At 41.5% G+C, this 18,737-nt stretch overlaps 1 protein-coding gene across 3 annotated transcripts; it reads right to left on the bottom strand.

Moving 5' to 3' along the window:
* Positions 1-880: 880 nt before the first annotated feature.
* On the bottom strand, positions 881-18,130 carry trim46b (tripartite motif containing 46b). 3 transcript variants are annotated; one of them, XM_087786707.1, is made up of 12 exons: positions 17,862-18,130; positions 14,416-14,677; positions 14,166-14,346; positions 13,894-14,092; positions 12,381-12,527; positions 12,214-12,309; positions 7,872-8,125; positions 6,996-7,117; positions 5,710-6,048; positions 3,044-3,273; positions 2,221-2,288; positions 881-1,605 (listed from the first exon to the last, which is right to left on the bottom strand). In XM_087786707.1, the coding sequence occupies exons 1-12, from the start codon at positions 17,928-17,930 to the stop codon at positions 1,179-1,181; spliced, it is 2,394 nt and encodes a 797-aa protein (XP_087642833.1). In that variant the 5' UTR covers positions 17,931-18,130; the 3' UTR covers positions 881-1,178. The 3 variants fall into 3 exon arrangements, with proteins under 3 accessions (XP_087642833.1, XP_087642832.1, XP_087642834.1); XM_087786706.1 differs by having other exon boundaries at positions 17,850-18,129; XM_087786708.1 differs by lacking the exon at positions 17,862-18,130 and adding an exon at positions 17,445-17,532.
* Positions 18,131-18,737: the final 607 nt, after the last annotated feature.

Here is an 18,737-nt window from a genome sequence, read left to right on the forward strand (position 1 = left end):
ACAGATCAGTTCCAGAGGACGAGAGTTTAATTAAAGTTTAATTAACTAGTATTTTGATATGGTTTGTGGGTGATTTAAAAACACATTTGCTGGTATTTGTGTTATTGCTTTTCTTCCAAAGTTAAAAACAGGTTTTGAACTTCGATTGTGAGTTTGTTTCTACGGTGAGAAAGCAGCTCACTCACTCCACCAGGTCCATGAACGCACCACGACCACATCACTCACTCACTCACTCCACCATGAACATGAACGCACCACGACATCATCACTCACTCCACCAGGTTCCATGAACGCACCACGACGTTATCACTCACTCCACCAGGTCCATGAACGCACCACGACCACATCACTCACTCACTCCACCATGAACATGAACGCACCACGACATCATCACTCACTCCACCAGGTTCCATGAACGCACCACAACGTTATCACTCACTCCACCAGGTCCATGAACGCACCACGACCCACGATGTCATCACTCTCTCCACCAGGTCCATGAACGCACCACGACCCACGACGTCATCACTCACTCCACCAGGTCCATGAACGCACCACGACGTCATCACTCACTCCACCAGTTCCATGAACGCACCACGACCCACGACGTCATCACTCTCTCCACCAGGTCCATGAACGCACCACGACCCACAACGTCATCACTCACTCCACCAGGTCCATGAACGCACCACAACGTCATCGCTCACTCCACCAGTTCCATGAACGCACCACGACCACATCACTCACTCCACCAGGTCCATGAACGCACCACGACCACATCACTCACTCCACCAGTTCCATGAACGCACCACGACCAACGACGTCATAACTCGCTCCACAAGGTCCATGAACGCACCACGACCAACGACGTCATCGCTCGCTCCACCAGGTCCATGAACGCACCACGACGACATCACTCACTCCACCAGGTCCATGAACGCACCACGACCACATCATTCACTCCACCAGTTCCATGAACGCACCACGACCAACGACGTCATCACTCGCTCCACCAGGTCCATGAACGCACCACGATCCACAACGTCATCACTCTCCGAACATCTCCGATCCAACCAGGCTGACTCGGCACAACCGTACGAAACTTAGCAAACTTAATTTCATTGCATATCATAGAAACGGTTAGAAAAACAAAAAACTCCTGGAACAACAACGATCCCTCAGTGGTTGTTGTTGTTGAGGTTGGACCCTCGCGTCTGGATGGTCACCCTCCGGACCGGCGTCTGGTCGGCGCTGCGATTGGCCACCAGCTCCTGCAGCTGCAGAGCTCCGCCCCCGATGAAGCAGAAGGCGGGGCAGACGGGACCGGAGCAGTCCACGTGGCCCTCCCACAGGGGGCGCAGCGAGTGGGCGTCGTAGAAGGTGACCCGGCTCTTCTCGAAGTCCAGGCAGATGCCCAGCCGCGGCGGCAGCGGGTAGGTGAGGCCCAGCGGGGGGGCGGGCCCGTTGGAGATGTGGTCGCGCTGCTGGCCACTGCCGTGCTGCGACAGGTAGATCTTGCCCATCCCCATGGTGAGGAAGCAGAAGGGAGGAGCCGAGTCCAGGCCGTCCTCGGCGCCGCTGTCATGGCCGCTATCCGGGTCGTAGCTGAGGGAGTGACACACACACACACACACACACACACACACACATTAGTAATCGACCGGGCGTTCACTAACACTAGTTTTTATCCATAGTCAATAGTGCTAGTGGCTAATGTTATTCACTAGCGCTAGTTCCTAATGATAGTTGCTAACGCCAGTGGCTAATGATAGTCGCTAACACTACTTATTAATGCTAGTTGCTAATGCTAGTTGCTACTGATAGTTGCTAACGCTAGTTGCTAACTCTAGTTTCTAACATTAGTCGCTAATGATAGTCACTAATGCTAGTTGCTAATGCTAGTTGCTAATGATAGTTTCTAACATTAGTCGCTAATGATAGTAACTAATGCTAGTTGCTAATGCTAGTTGCTAATGCTAGTTTCTAACATTAGTCGCTAATGATAGTCACTAATGCTAGTTGCAAATGGTAGTTGCTAATGCTAGTTGCTAACATTAGTCGTTAATGATAGTCACTAACGCTAGTTGCTAATGATAGTTGCTAACATTAGTCGTTAATGATAGTCACTAATGCTAGTTGCTAATGAATGTCACTAACGCTAGTTGGTAACGCTAGTTGGTGTGGGGGCGTGTCGTGGGTTATCGCCACCTGCTGACTCACCGGGGGCTCGCCATGTCCTGAGGCAGGTGGAACCACTCCTGCAGTTTGGATTCTAGTCCGACCCCGACCTGTGGGCACAAGACCGCCGTAACATTATGACCACCTGTTCGTGTCCTATCATCTTTTAGATAGTTTTAGCTAGCGATACGATACAGGGGCAAAAAAATACGATAAGTTGCAATACTGACGGATCAACGATATATATATTTGTAGTATTGTCGAGTACTTGACTCTGGTGTTGCAGTATTTACAGACCACATGACTCGTAACTGCTTTCATTTGTTTTGAAACCCAAATATGTCCAAACATCAGCTGTAAAAGCTGCTGGAGTCGACTGTATCCTCTCGTCCTCAGCCATCGCTCGGACCTCGCGGGACTTACAGTAATTGTTCCTTTGGCTGCGGAGGACGTTGTGACTGCCATCTAGAGGCCAGAACTTTAATGTCATCATTAAAATGAACAAAAACGTTGTGAATATTTGCATGTTAGTCGTAAATTAAAATTATATTTTACTACACACATTGAAATAAAGAAAGATAAAAAAATAAAATATATATAATAAAAATATAAATAAAAAATATAGTTTGAAAGCAAAAAACATATTGTAATAAATCTATAAATTGCTGTTGAATATCACAACAGTATTGTGGGAAAAAAACTAGTGATGGTCTGATGAAGCTTCATAAGGCAGAGTCCACTAGATGATTTATTTATAGTGATAGCACCACCTACTGACCTCTAAACAACATGACACTGCTTCATGAACCCCAACATTATAAAAGAGGTCATAATGTTTTTCAGGTCTCCAAGCCTTCACACTCGCCTTCACGATGTAGGAGCTGGGCTCCACCGAGCACGCCCAGTAGTGTCGCCCCTGCGTGATGGCCACATCTCCCACCAGGAGGTCAGAGGTCAGGTGACAGGAAGTCAGCGCGTGGTCGGCGGCCTGCAGCAGCGACAGGCCGGGGACGCTCCGAGCACAACGCTGCTCTTTGCTGACCACCAGCCGGTCGGCGTGGAGACCCCAGCGAGAGTCCAGGTAGAAGTTGAGCACTGAGGAGGAGAGCGAGTGTGTGTGACGGCGGCAGGAAGGAAGTGTGTGTGTCACACACATGCGGGCAGAAGGACTCCAGGACGTGAACTCTGCAGCCATCAGTTTAGGATAAACACTAAATCACTCTGACCATGTAGTTAGAAATCAGCTAATCTCAGCGATGAGTTCACTGAGAGGGAGTGAGTCTATCTATCAAGTGCTACCACAGCAACAGAACATCTAAAGTTTAAGAACAAAAAAACACAAGTATATAGAAATATATTTAAAATAACTACAGAACAACTAAAAGAGACAAACGTTTCACTCGACTATGTTAATTATCCCAATGACTGCAGACTCCACAGCGCCTCCTGCTGCCAGCACAGACGGAGGACAGCGATTTCAAGGGGAAGGGAAGGGTTAGAACATTAGAACAGAATCAACGGTAAAGAGGAAAATTCAAAAACAGCTCTGGATATGAGGAAGATCCAGCCTCGAGTGTTGCAAACCTCATCAGCACTTAGTAGGAGAGAGATGGATGGATGAGTGCGTGGGGGAGGGAAGGAGGGATGGAGGGGTGGAGGGAGGGAGGAAGGGAGGAAGGAAGGGAGGTTTCTGCGGTAACTCACCTACTGATGTGTTTGTGTCTAATATTGTTGCTGCTGTCATCAATTATTAGTGTTGACTTGGTTATCATTTCAGTTTTAGTTCAGTCTTTGTGTTTTTACATAAAACTGCCATGTCTTATATTCATTATTATAATTATTGTTGTTGTTTTTAAGTTTTGGGTCTGAAATCAATTTCAGACCCATCTCTATCTTTTATTTATTTTATTTTCCAACTTTTGTTGTACTTTTTTTTGTGTTTTATTGTTTTTCATTTAAATTTTCTTACTTACATATTTATTTCAAAATCTCGCCTTAAGTTGTCGTTTCTTATTCGCAACTTTCGTTTTCAATCAGGATTTTTCAAACCCACACTTTTTTCTACTGTTTATTGTTGTTATTTTTCGGTTTAATTCAGTGCATTATTCTGGGAATTCCATTTGTCCCACACTTTTGAATGCATCATAGCTATTCTTGTGTGAAAGTTGTCTTGTTTTTTTTCGAAAAATATCGATTCATTTTTATTTTATTTTTTCAGATCTTTTATTTGTTAAAATTATTGCGTCATAAAATGTAATTATAGTTATGGTCACATCATGCAGGTTTGTTGCCGACAATAATTCTTCATAATTGGAGATAAACAATGAAACTATCATGAACACAATCATAGGTTTTAAGAGTTCAGTTATGACATAATAAAGATAAATGTATTCAGGTGGTGCAGTTCAGTTCAGCTGAAGACTATGAAGAGTCTCTTTAAAGGGAGTCCAGGTGAGGAGGTGGTGGAGCAGCAGGAGAATGACATGAACGTACAGACAGACAGACGGACGGAGGGATGGATGCACTTCTTACGTGGTGTGGGGGACGAGTCGCTCGCCAGCGAGGCTCACGAGAGGATGACAAAGCTGTGGAGCGAAAATAAAACATGACACAAAGGTGAGAAAGTAAAGAGGATGTGTGATGGAGCGCGAGTGGAGCGAGAGTGAATCACACTTGAAAACATCCAAACATTCCTGAGGAGCTTTTTTTTTTTAAACATACAACTTTGATCCGTTCATCAGTGAAGCTGTATTTCCTCCCAATGTTGTCCAAACCTTGGTCCTAAAATTCAAAACATCAACAAGCAGCGGCTTGTTTCTTCCTATTCATCGCTGAAGTCACGTGAACGCTCAATAGCTAAGAGTAGCGGATTTTTTTTATCATGCAGTCCCTAGTATGTCCAGCAGATGCCCTCATTTTTCGCTAAATATTTATTATAACTATGAATCAGATTTTAATTTTAATCTGAAATAAACAGAATTAAAAAAACTTAAACCCTTTTTTTTTTTAAGTATTGTTTTCGGATTTACTTTTTTTTACGTTTTTTTAATTATACTTTTTTTTTTTCTAAAAACGCAATACATGGCTAATGTAAGAAAAAGATTAATTTGCCAGTGCTTATTAAAATTATATATTTGTAAAATGTAAAACTATAAATGAAAATAAATATTGAATAGTTAAAAATGAATTTGTCTTCAGACTTATTCCTCCTTGATTTTCTGGAACTCCTGTTGTGTTATCAGTTTTATCTTGACCTTTAAAGTATATACTTTATTGTATATTGTTTTAATTGTTTAAGCGCTTTGTGACCCTGGTCTGGAAAAGCGCTATACAAATAAAAATTACTTACTTACTTACTTACATGATAACACTTATATATTTTCCCTCTACATAGCGACACTTGGCTCCATTAGCTCCATGAAGCTACAAACTCGAATATGCTACGTCACGATACAACACCCACTGACTCGCTCAGAAGTTTTAATCGATCGACATTAAAACCGCAGTTCTGTTTGCGATGGCTTCGCTCACCTGGCGCCGGCGGCGTGTGCAGGTACACCTCCTCGCTGTACTCGCCGTAGCCGGCCTTGTTACATCCTCGCACCCGCAGCACGTAGACGCTGTCCATCTCCAGCCTGTCGATCACAGTGCTGCAGCCGCTCACCTCGTCCAGCCGCTGCCAGCCCCAGCGAGCCGCCGCCAGACCTCCCCTGACTCCGCCCCGGGACCCCCCGCCCGGCACCACCCCTCGACGCCGGTACTCCACCGAGTAGTGCCACGCCGGCGTGGACTCGGGCGGGAGCCGCCAACACAGGTAGAGCTGGTCGTAGGCCAGAGTCCGCTGGGTGTCGATGACCGGAGCGGACGGAGCTGTGAGACACATCAAGAGTTGGAGACCGTTTTCACAACGACCTCTTGGATCGGCATTAAGTTGATACACAGTGGTCCCTCGTTTACTGCGGGGGATTCGTTCTAAAATTAACCTGCAATTGACGAAATCAGCTTTAATTTTAACAATTATTATACATGTTTTAACTCCGTAAAACCCCTAACCACACACTTTTATTCACTGTTCTCAGACAGGCATTTACATTTTCTCACAGTTCTCTCTTATTTAAACTCTCAAAGTTCAAACTTTTGCAGATTTAAAAACACAAGTACAGTATTAGTAAATGAAACCAAAGATTGAAACCTGTTCTTTAGCCTTTTTCGGCGTCTTGATCGTAGTTAGACCCGCTGGTTTTCAAAAACTAACTCTCAAACTTAGCTCGTTCCTAGGCGTCTGTAACTAGTTAGTTTTATATGAAACTGGTCACAGGAGTCTTCGGAGTAACAACAACTTCTTTTATTTCGGCTTGACTGGCTTCGCTCGCCTCCTCATAATCACAACAAACGCACAACACGCACACGCCCAAGATTATGCCACATCCACCACCTACAATACATCCTTACTAAGAAGGAACACTGGCTGGTAACACTAGCCAGTCAGGAAGCAGAACACATGTGCGTTCATACTGTACGCTGTAAAAAAAAGCATGCAAAATTACACTGAAAAATTAATCCGCAAGGTTGCATTAGGTGAACTGTGTTATAGCGAGGGACCACTGTACTGTGTTGGTATCGTGTAGATATCACTATCGGATTGGTGCCGGTTTCTTATCAGGTTGGTATCGGATTGATATAAATATTGGGTAAATAAAATCAAATATCATCAGGTTGGTATCACATTGGTGTCAGTATCGGTATCTAATTTGTATGGTCTGGGATGTGAACTCATGACATCTTAAAAGTCATCAGGACGTGATCGTCCTCCTCACCCTGGATGAAGTTCAGGTCCGTGATGAGTTTGAGCTCTTTGGAGACGTCCAGCTGGAAGTGTCTGAAGGACGGATCCGCCGCCAGAGAGAAGTGCTGCAGGTTCTCGATGGACCTGCTGAACCTGAACAAGACCCCACGTTTGTTACTGGAATCGGAGCAGGTTGTATGGGTTTTACCCTAAATATTTAAACCTGTGTGTACTTTTCCATCTGTGAACTGAATATAAAAGATACACACTTTTAACAAAATAATTCAAATACATGATACAAAAAACCTTGTGTGACCCTGTTACTCATTTCTCACACTTGTTTTTCTGCTGTTTAATTGTAATTGTCAACATATAAACAGTGATTTACACAAACGTCTTCAATGAAAGTTATATTAGAAATGGTAATAAGCATAATGTAATCATTTCCCAAAGGAGTTTTCCAAAGGATCAATAAAGTCCTAACAATCTATTTCACTAAGAAAATGTTTTCTTTGATGATGGAAAACTACAAATAGTAATGGAAAATTTCAATTGAATCTTTTTTTTTTAAGATTATGAAAATAGAATAATTAAAAACTAATAAAACAACATTTTTTTAATTAAACACATCTTCCAAATAAAATCCCAGATAATCTGAAAACATGTAACTATTTAACATTATGAGGTAAAATCCCAAACTATTTTGAATATAAATCCTGAGAATAATAATAAAAACATTCATTACATACATACTGTACATATACAGTATACACATACTAACATACACAAACATTGTGTGTGTTGGTATCTGAACACATGTAAATCAAATCTTCAACACTGGACTTGAAGAAGACTGCACCACTCTCTCTCTTATCATGAAACTCCACAGTTCGGCAGGGAGTCGAACCTGTTGTGAGTCTGGCGAGCGGCCTGAACGAAGCAGGGCTGGTCCGTCTCCTTCAGCAGCTCCTGAGTGAACGCCATCAGCCCGGCGTGCTCCATCAGAGCTCGTCTCTCCGACACCTGCGCCGTCAGAGCTTCGCCACGTTTCTGCCGCGCCCCCTCCAGCGCCTGCGTGAGCGACGCGTGGCGCTCGGCGAGGGACGCCGTCAGATCCCTGATGCTCTGAGCCAGCTGCTCCCGAGCAGATACACTGTTTACCTGAGGAACACACACAGCTGCGAGTGAACACACACATCTGCGAGTGAACACACTTATCACACAAAGGTATTTTATATTAATATATTATTATATTTTCTTTTTCTGGAGTAAATATCACTATCACGTTAGTATCTGTACTGGGTAAATATCACTATCAGGTTGGTATCTGTACTGGATAAATATCACTATCAGGTTGGAATATATACTGGAAAAATATCACTATCAGGTTGGTATATGTACTGGGTAAATATCACTATCAGGTTGGTATATGTACTGGGTAAATATAACTATCAGGTTGGTATATGTACTGGGTAAATATCACTATCAGGTTGGTATATGTACTGGGTAAATATAACTATCAGGTTGGTATATGTACTGGGTAAATATCACTATCAGGTTGGTATATGTACTGGGTAAATATAACTATCAGGTTGGTATATATACTGGGTAAATATCACTATCAGGTTGGTATATGTACTGGGTAAATATAACTATCAGGTTGGTATATGTACTGGGTAAATATAACTATCAGGTTGGTATATGTACTGGGTAAATATCACTATCAGGTTGGTATATGTACTGGGTAAATATAACTATCAGGTTGGTATATGTACTGGGTAAATATCACTATCAGGTTGGTATATGTACTGGGTAAATATAACTATCAGGTTGGTATATGTACTGGGTAAATATCACTATCAGGTTGGTATATGTACTGGGTAAATATAACTATCAGGTTGGTATATGTACTGGGTAAATATCACTATCAGGTTGGTATATGTACTGGGTAAATATAACTATCAGGTTGGTATATATACTGGGTAGATATAACTATCAGGTTGGTATATGTACTGGGTAAATATCACTATCAGGTTGGTATATGTACTGGGTAAATATAACTATCAGGTTGGTATATGTACTGGGTAAATATCACTATCAGGTTGGTATATGTACTGGGTAAATATCACTATCAGGTTGGTATCTGTACTGGGTAAATATCACTATCAGGTTGGTATCTGTACTGGGTAAATATCACTATCAGGTTGGTATCTGTACTGGGTAAATATCACTATCAGGTTGGTATCTGTACTGGGTAAATATCACTATCAGGTTGGTATATGTACTGGGTAAATATCCCTATCAGGTTGGTATCTGTACTGGGTAAATATCACTATCAGGTACTGGGTAAATATCACTATCAGGTTGGTATTTGTACTGGGAAAATATCACTATCAGGTTGGTATCTGTATTGGGTAACTATCACTATCAGGTTGGTATCTGTACTGGAGTAAATATCACTATCAGGTTGGTATCTGTATTGGGTAAATATCACTATCAGGTTGGTATCTGTACTGGGTAAATATCACTATCAGGTTGGTATATGTACTGGGTAAATATAACTATCAGGTTGGTATATGTACTGGGTAAATATCACTATCAGGTTGGTATATGTACTGGGTAAATATCACTATCAGGTTGGTATCTGTACTGGGTAAATATCACTATCAGGTTGGTATCTGTACTGGGTAAATATCACTATCAGGTTGGTATCTGTACTGGGTAAATATCACTATCAGGTTGGTATCTGTACTGGGTAAATATCACTATCAGGTTGGTATATGTACTGGGTAAATATCCCTATCAGGTTGGTATCTGTACTGGGTAAATATCACTATCAGGTACTGGGTAAATATCACTATCAGGTTGGTATATGTACTGGGTAAATATCACTATCAGGTTGGTATATGTACTGGGTAAATATCACTATCAGGTTGGTATCTGTACTGGGTAAATATCACTATCAGGTTGGTATCTGTACTGGGTAAATATCACTATCAAGTTGGTATCTGTACTGGGTAAATATCACTATCAGGTTTGTATCTGTACTGGAGTAAATATCACCTCAGGTTGGTATCTGTACTGGAGTAAATATCACTATCACGTTAGTATCTGTACTGGGTAACTATCATTATCAGGTTGGTATCTGTACTGGGTAAATATCACGATCAGGTTGGTATCTGTACTGGAGTAAATATCACCTCAGGTTGGTATCTGTACTGGAGTAAATATCACTATCACGTTAGTATCTGTACTGGGTAACTATCATTATCAGGTTGGTATCTGTACTGGGTAAATATCACGATCAGGTTGGTATCTGTACTGGAGTAAATATCACCTCAGGTTGGTATCTGTACTGGGTAAATATCACTATCAAGTTGGTATCTGTACTGGGTAAATATCACTATCAGGTTTGTATCTGTACTGGAGTAAATATCACTTCAGGTTGGTATCTGTACTGGAGTAAATATCACTATCACGTTAGTATCTGTACTGGGTAACTATCATTATCAGGTTGGTATCTGTACTGGGTAAATATCACTATCAGGTTGGTATCTGTACTGGAGTAAATATCACTATCACGTTAGTATCTGTACTGGGTAACTATCACTATCAGGTTGGTATCTGTACTGGGTAAATATCACTATCAGGTTGGTATCTGTACTGGGTAAATATCACTATCAGGTTGGTATCTGTACTGGGTAAATATCACTATCAGGTTGGTATCTGTACTGGAGTAAATATCACCTCAGGTTGGTATCTGTACTGGAGTAAATATCACTATCACGTTAGTATCTGTACTGGGTAACTATCACTATCAGGTTGGTATCTGTACCGGGAAAATATCACTATCAGGTTGGTATATGTACTGGGTAAATATCACTATCAGGTTGGTATCTGTACTGGAGTAAATATCACTATCAGGTTGGTATCTGTACTGGAGTAAATATCACTATCAGGTTGGTATCTGTACTGGAGTAAATATCACTATCACGTTAGTATCTGTACTGGGTAAATATCACTATCAGGTTGGCATATGTACTGGGAAAATATCACTATCAGGTTGGTATCTGTACTGGAGTAAATATCACCTCAGGTTGGTATCTGTACTGGAGTAAATATCACTATCACGTTAGTATCTGTACTGGGTAACTATCACTATCAGGTTGGTATCTGTACCGGGAAAATATCACTATCAGGTTGGTATCTGTACTGGGTAAATATAACTATCAGGTTGGTATCTGTACTGGAGTAAATATCACTATCACGTTAGTATCTGTACTGGGTAACTATCATTATCAGGTTGGTATCTGTACCGGGGAAAATATCACTATCAGGTTGGTATCTGTACTGGAGTAAATATCACCTCAGGTTGGTATCTGTACTGGAGTAAATATCACTATCACGTTAGTATCTTTACTGGGTAACTATCACTATCAGGTTGGTATCTGTACCGGGAAAATATCACTATCAGGTTGGTATATGTACTGGGTAAATATCACTATCAGGTTGGTATATGTACTGGGTTAATATCACAGGTTTGTAAATAGTATCTCTATCAGGTTGGTATCATATTGGGTAGATATCTGTTTTGTATTTGTATCAGATTCATATCAGAATTGCTTTGTTTTGGTATCAAGCAGATATTACTACTACTGACCAGGTTAGTATTGGTATCCAGTTGGTATTAGCATCAGACTGGTATCAGGTTTGTACCTGTTTTATATCAGTATTAGGTAGATATTAGTATGAAATTGTTATGATATCAGTTTGTTATCGGGTTGGTATCTGTATCGGGTAGATATTACTATAGAATTGTATCAATATCCGGTTAATATCGTTACCGGGTTGGTATTGGTAATGTAAGATATCGATATTAGATTTGTATCTGATGGTTGCTGGTATGTAAAGATAAAAATACTGAAAAGGTGGGTTTTGTTTTCTATTCAAAACATAATTTTGTACACGTATGTATTGTCGTGTTCATCTTAACTCACAAACAAAATGCAACTACACATGACTGAACATTTCTCTGTTAATTCCTTTGCATATGAAATGAACCACGGCCATCGTTGTTAAACTACCTCTGGACTTGGACTTGGACTAGAAGGATGAAGCAGAAGGAAGAGAAGGGATGTAGAAGTGGAAGAAATGGAATAAAAAAAGGCAGGAGAAGAAAAGAACCACAAGATTTGACTGTAAATATAATGCCAAAGTGAACATGTTTGTGTCCTGTGTGCCTTAATCACCTCCGTCTGCGTGATGGCGCTCTCCAGCTGTGTAATCTGAGACAGAACTGTGTCCTGATTGGTCAGGATGTAGCTCATCTCCTTGGTGATCTTCTCCTGTGGACAGACAAGTGTGTGTGTGAGTGTGTTTATGACATGAATGTGTCTCAGTGATTGTCAACGCTGACCTTCAGGGCCTGGTAGGCCTGGGCCACCGGCAGGATCTTGTGTCCGGTGTGTGTCCGGCGCAGCTTACAGAGAGGACAGAGCAGCCGCTGACACGTGCGACAGTAGAAGTGAAGTTTCTCCTGGTCGTGCTCCGTGCAGGTCAGAACCTGACGACACACGAGAAGACACACGTGGACAACAAATCCTTAACATTGTTTTTCATTCTTTCTCTTTGTAACTTTCCCCTGATCATGATGAAGAATGATGATGATGATGGATGATGATGATAATGATGAAGTAAAGAGATGATAAAGTTGAAGATGAGGATGATAATGAAGATAAAGATGAAGATGATGATGATGCAGTAGAAAAAGATGATGAAGTATGGGATGATGATGAAGAGGAGGATTTGATGACCACGATGAAGATTATTAAGACGATGATAAAGAAGATGATGATGATGATAATGTTAGTGATGATGACGAGGAAGGTGATGATGATAATGAAGTTGGTGATGAAGATGATCAAGAAGATGAAGGTGGCGATGATGATGAGGAAGATGATGATTATGACGAGGAAGAAAATGATGAAGAAGACGATGATGATAAAGTAGGCAGATGATGAGGGGGAAGATTATGAAGATGATGATGATGAAGATTAATATGATGAAGAGGAAGATGATGGTAATAGAGGTGATTATGATGAAGTAGGGTGATGATAAAATTGAAGATGATAATGAAGATAAAGATGAAGATGAAGATGAAGATCAAGCTAACGATAAAGATGAAGCTAAAGATGAAGATGAAGCTACAGATGAAGATGAAGATAAAGATGAAGATGAAGCTAAAGATGAAGATGAAGCTAAAGATGAAGATGAAGATAAATATGATAATGATGATGAAGATGATGATGAAGATGAAGATGATGAAGATGATGATGAAGATGAAGCTGAAGCTAAAGATGAAGCTAAAGATGAAGCTGAAGATGAAGCTAAAGATGAAGCTAAAGATGAAGATGAAGCTAAAGATGAAGATGAAGCTGAAGATGAAGATGAAGCTAAAGATGAAGATGAAGATAAATATGATAATGATGATGAAGATGATGATGAAGATGAAGATGAAGATGAAGATGAAGATGAAGATGAAGCTAAAGATGAAGATGAAGCTAAAGATGAAGCTGAAGATGAAGCTAAAGATGAAGATGAAGCTAAAGATGAAGCTGAAGATGAAGCTTAAGCTAAAGATGAAGCTAAAGCTAAAGATGAAGATGAAGCTAAAGATGAAGATGAAGCTGAAGATGAAGATGAAGATGAAGATGAAGATGATAATGAAGATAAAGATGAAGTTGAAGCTAAAGATGAAGATGAAGATGAAGATGAAGATGATAATGAAGATAAAGAAGAAGTTGAAGCTAAAGATGAAGATGAAGATGAAGATGAAGATGATAATGAAGATAAAGATGAAGACTAACAGACTAAACTAACAGACCCAGACCAAAGTGTCAAAGGTCGTGTGTTCGACACGAGCGTCTCACCTTGGGTCTGAAGTTGAGTGTGGGCATGATGTGCTCGTGCTGAGCTCTCGGTGTACCCCAGGGGTGATAGAGCTTGAAGCACTCATTGCAGAAGTTGGACTTGCAGTCAGCACAGCCTTTGGTGGCCTCCAGAGCTTGAGGAGGCTTACAGAACTGACACATGACGGACACGTTCCCCAGACTCACCGTGTGTCTGTACCTGCAGCACAGACAGAGAAATATAGTTGGACTTGTTTCTGTGACTCAGGAACGTGAAAGGAAGGAGCGAGAACCTCTCCACGATCCGCTCCAGCGTGAGGTTCCTCATGCAGTCGGTGAGTCCTCGCTCTCCCAGCTGCACGTCGCGGCCACAGGGGCTGCAGGGGAACATCATGATCAGAGGCGGACCTTCCTTCCGGCGCCGACCCGCGAAGCCCGGAGACCTCTGGAGTGACGGCGAGGGGGGGTGCGTCCCTGTCAGGGAGACCGGCGACCCATCAGAGCTCACATTTCTTCAATCATAATCGATCGATGAGTTCTCACCCGAACGCAACACCCGGTCCAGGGGCCGCTGCTCGGACTTGGGCGCCGGTCTTCTGGCCTGGCGAGGGGAGCGATGGTTGGGGGTCGACGCTGGAGATTTGGGTTCCGCTGGGAGTTCGGGGGCCGGGTAGCCGTTGGCCACCAGGACCTCGCAGGCACACATGAGGCACACGCTGTGGAGACACGGCAGGACCACCGGCTGCTTGACGATGTCCCGGCACACGGAGCAGTGGAGCTCGTTCTCCAGGCTCTTCATGTTGGACTGAGGGGAGGAGCCGGAGGACAAGTCAGTGGTTTGACTCGTAGACATGTGACACGCACTCGATACAGGGAAGTTACAATCATCAGAGTTCAACAGACACTAGAATTTTGAGACCAAATCTGGAGACAAAAACTTCCGAACACTCGAGCGTGAAAACTTCGCTGTGCCGTGATGCAGTCATTGAGGCGTGACTCCGCCCCCCTGACTGAAAACACCAGTGAAGCATTGAAACATGACGTTTGTGTTGAGTGGATAAAATAAAATAAATAACTGTATCATAACTATAGGTTTAAATCTACATGTAATGCGTGTTTTTTTGTCTTGAAATTTAAAAACTTGAAAAAAACTTATATGAATTGAATTTAAAATTGTAATCAATATTTAAATAAAATATACATTTTTATAGCTTTCTTTTCTAATTGAAAAACAGTTTTTTAAGTTTCTATTATTTTAAAATGTAAAACAAAATTTAGTTTCATAACACAATAGTTTTTTGGTGTTTTTATTTTTATTTTCATTTTCATGCATCTCCTGACACGTGCACCCATCACTCTGGTGGTGCAGCAACATATGATTAAGAGCCAAACAGAAACACAACATGGTGGTCATAATGTTATGGCTCACCATGTTTTCTATAAACAAGTTCCAAGTGGTGAAACACATTATTAAGTTGAAGCAGCAGAGCTAGAGGACGATCTCTATGTGTCGATATCTCAGCCGTTTTCAACTCCATCTTGTTAAATATGTACCGAGGTCAAAGCATCAATGATTCATCTGAGCTTTAAGTGCAGCTCAGTCTGCTGCCGTTTATGGACCCACACGTCACTTCAACCACAGCAACCATCGACCATCGACAACACACTCAGGACAGTGATTACACGTTGTATCGTTTTCTATTGTTTCACATCAATTACTTTTATGACAAACACACAGTGAATCACGCCTGGTTTGTTAAGACATATTTTTTATTAAAGGTCAACTAATGTGACAAGATGCAGCAAGTCTCTCATCATGACCATGTTTTGAACTTATTACTTTATAAAGTTCACCCCCGTCTGAAATCTCAGTGAACGAGAGGTTACGAGAGCAGAGTCCATTATGACGCAATAACATCTTAGCTCCTCCTCCAGCCAGCTGTAAGTACACCCTGCTTTGTTTATACAAAGAGTCCCTTAGAGGTCTAGACTTCCGGGATTGATGATGCGCAGTGACAAACCTCAATTATTGAGCAATCAAAGCGGAGTGGTCGTGAATATGGTAAACATGATTTGTTTTCAGTGGGCGGGGCTTAAGATCCTTTTCTAAAGTATATATTTCAATGAAAAGAGAGTTTTGCACAAACAGATACATACTGAAGATACAATAGAATCCAACATCTATTTAAGACTCACTTAATTCCACACCTTAGTTTCCTTTAAATGCTGACCTGGTAAAGCCTTTCCCGTTTTTCAATTCCAGAGCACAAAAACGATACCATTACATTTGTGGGTCAACTCCAGAATCAACCCAGCAGTTGTTTGCAGTTTTGTGAGCGAAATAAACACATGTGACAGTGTTAGCATAAACATGGCATGTATGGTTGTCTCTATAGACTGTGTATTTAGGTTTACAACGCTATATTTTGTGTTGTGTTATCATTTATCCTAACAGTGAGTTTTGAAAATGAATACATGAACTGACATCAAGGATAGTCATAACACTGTTTAAATAAAAACATACAACTGTGTGTTGAATTTGAGGTTCAAGAGCTTAATCAGCTTTTCTGTCAGAGGCCTGTGTGTGTGTGTGCATGTGCGTGTGTGTATGAGCATGTGTGTGTGTGTGTGTGTATGTGCATGGAGGGGGTTGATGGATTGAAGGACAAATAGAATTAAATGATGAAAAGGGACGAGCTGGTGTTTGTGTGAAAATGAAATAGACCTGAACTGTAAGAACAAGCTGTTACATTAAGATTTCAAACAAACACACGCTCACACAATTTCACACCTAATTTAAAGTGAGAAACACTGACATCTGACACGATGCTGTCCCACTGACATCATTTAAAATGTTATAAAACGAATCAAAATATGTTGATAATTAAAATGTAATTCAAGACTTTTGTGTTTATAGAGCAACAACACACTTCAACAGGACAAGTTACAAGTTTACAGTTTAAACTAGCTAGGTTAATGTAAGGAGACATCACTGTCAATAGAAATGTTTCTTTTTATGAAAAAAAAGATGCTTCGATTTACACTAGACTTAAGTTACAATTTGAAAATATATATTTAAATATATTTTTTTATTTTTCTGAGCACAAACAAATGCATTAAATATAAATACTTCATTATTTGATGACGTTTACGTGAGGCTATTGTGTGATATATTAGTTTAAGTCAATTATCACAGGAAATATTTTGTGTTCTTGTTTCCCTCTACTATATTGAAATATATAAATATAAGTTTAAACATCATTTTCACTGTTTTATCCAAACATTTACCCAATTAGATTTCACCTGTTTGTTTAATACTAATAAATAAGAGGCTACATGTATTTGTGTTCCATTGGCAGATGAGAAGAATCGATCCAGGGATCCAGAGATCCAGGGATCGATTCTTCTCATCTGCCACTAGAACACAAATACGGGACAGATGCCGCACAAGAGCGTCAAACCCCGCAGCGAGGACCCTCCACATCTCCTGACTCCACACTGACGCAGACCCTTCATGCTGGACCACGTGACCACGTGAAACATGGAGCAGAACCACAACCCAGAACACTGACCTTCATTCGTCCCCGAGCAGCTGCTGCTGCTGCTCTAACCTTGAGTGCGAGCGGGCGGCGGGTTCCTTCAGTCCAGGACACCACTGCGCCACAGCATCCTCACCTCCACCTGAGACGCCATGACAGTCTAGTGCAGCCTTCCGTGCAGTGACGCGCCGCTTCCTCTGGGGGGCGCTGTAGCGCGACGTTGTTTCCGGTGTATTTATTTGGATATTTAAAAAAAAATCGCAACCCTTTTATCGACACTGTTTGTTTTAAAATCCTTCAGCGTGGATTAGAGCTCGACGCGCACGCTCATTTTTTTCCACCCTCATCCCGTTGCCATGGCGACCAGCATATCTCACTGTGCGATCTACACACTCCTGACAGTACACACACGGAGGAATACACGCTCATGTTACTCACACTGATACGAACCAGAGCCTCCATCGTGGTCGTGGCGGACTTCAGGTCCACGCCGTCCATCTTGAAGCCTGACGGCATCATCCTGATGTGAAGGTGTCGATCATGGCGTCGGTTCCGAGAGAGACGCGGTCAGCAGCTGCTCCAACACCCCCCCTTCGAACCGGGTTCCCCTCAAGTCAGTCGATGAATGGGGAAAAAAATCGCCGTTTCAGTTGAAAAACAAACAAGTGTTTTCGTCCCGCATCACTGGTCCAGCAGCGTCTCTGCTCCGAGCGACTGGAGAGGATGAGGCGCACAGCAGGAGGCTCTGTGACGTCATCGCCGAGTCTGGGGCAGACTGTTGGTGGAGCTCTGGAGGGACACACATGCACATGATTCAACATGCACGCGTGTTGTCACGCAACAGCATTAGTGCAACAATGACAACTTCCACAAGTCCACACCTGTGGTCACATGCATGAATGTATGCGGCCCTTGAGTTCAATTATCGAACTGTAAAAAAAACGATTTAGACAGATAAGAACAATTGTATTTCTACTTTTTTTTTTATATACATCGGGACCTTGTTTTTCCCTGTTTTATTTATAAAGTCGATAAATAATAATTACATGTTTTGAGAATAATATTATATTATTTTCTGATTTATATTGAGGATATTTACATACAATGAAAATACATTGAAATAATATGCACTCAAATTATTCCTTTTTTTATTTTAATTTTATTTAAGAGGCAGTTTTATTTGTAGGCCTATTTGTAGTAGGCTTTCCTTGATTTTCTGACACTCTTGTGTTTGTCTCTGTGTTTGATGATCTACTGACTCCTTGAAGAAACATCTTAGGACGTTTTTATTTGTTCAGGCTTTTCCTTGATTTTCTGGAACTCCTG

Source organism: Callionymus lyra, chromosome 3, assembly GCF_982586985.1.
Source record: "Callionymus lyra chromosome 3, fCalLyr1.hap1.1, whole genome shotgun sequence".
NCBI lineage: Eukaryota > Metazoa > Chordata > Actinopteri > Syngnathiformes > Callionymidae > Callionymus > Callionymus lyra.

What these genes read in the sequence shown, in the direction of transcription:
- trim46b (XM_087786706.1), bottom strand. Translation starts at nt 17,930, where the DNA reads ATGATGCCGTCAGGCTTCAAGATGGACGGCGTGGACCTGAAGTCCGCC. An exon ending in AGGCCTACCAGGCCCTGAAG is followed by an intron (nt 12,310 to 12,380) that starts GTCAGCGTTGAC and finishes GTCTGTCCACAG; the next exon opens with GAGAAGATCACCAAGGAGAT. An exon ending in CAGGACATGGCGAGCCCCCG is followed by an intron (nt 1,606 to 2,220) that starts GTGAGTCAGCAG and finishes TCACTCCCTCAG; the next exon opens with CTACGACCCGGATAGCGGCC.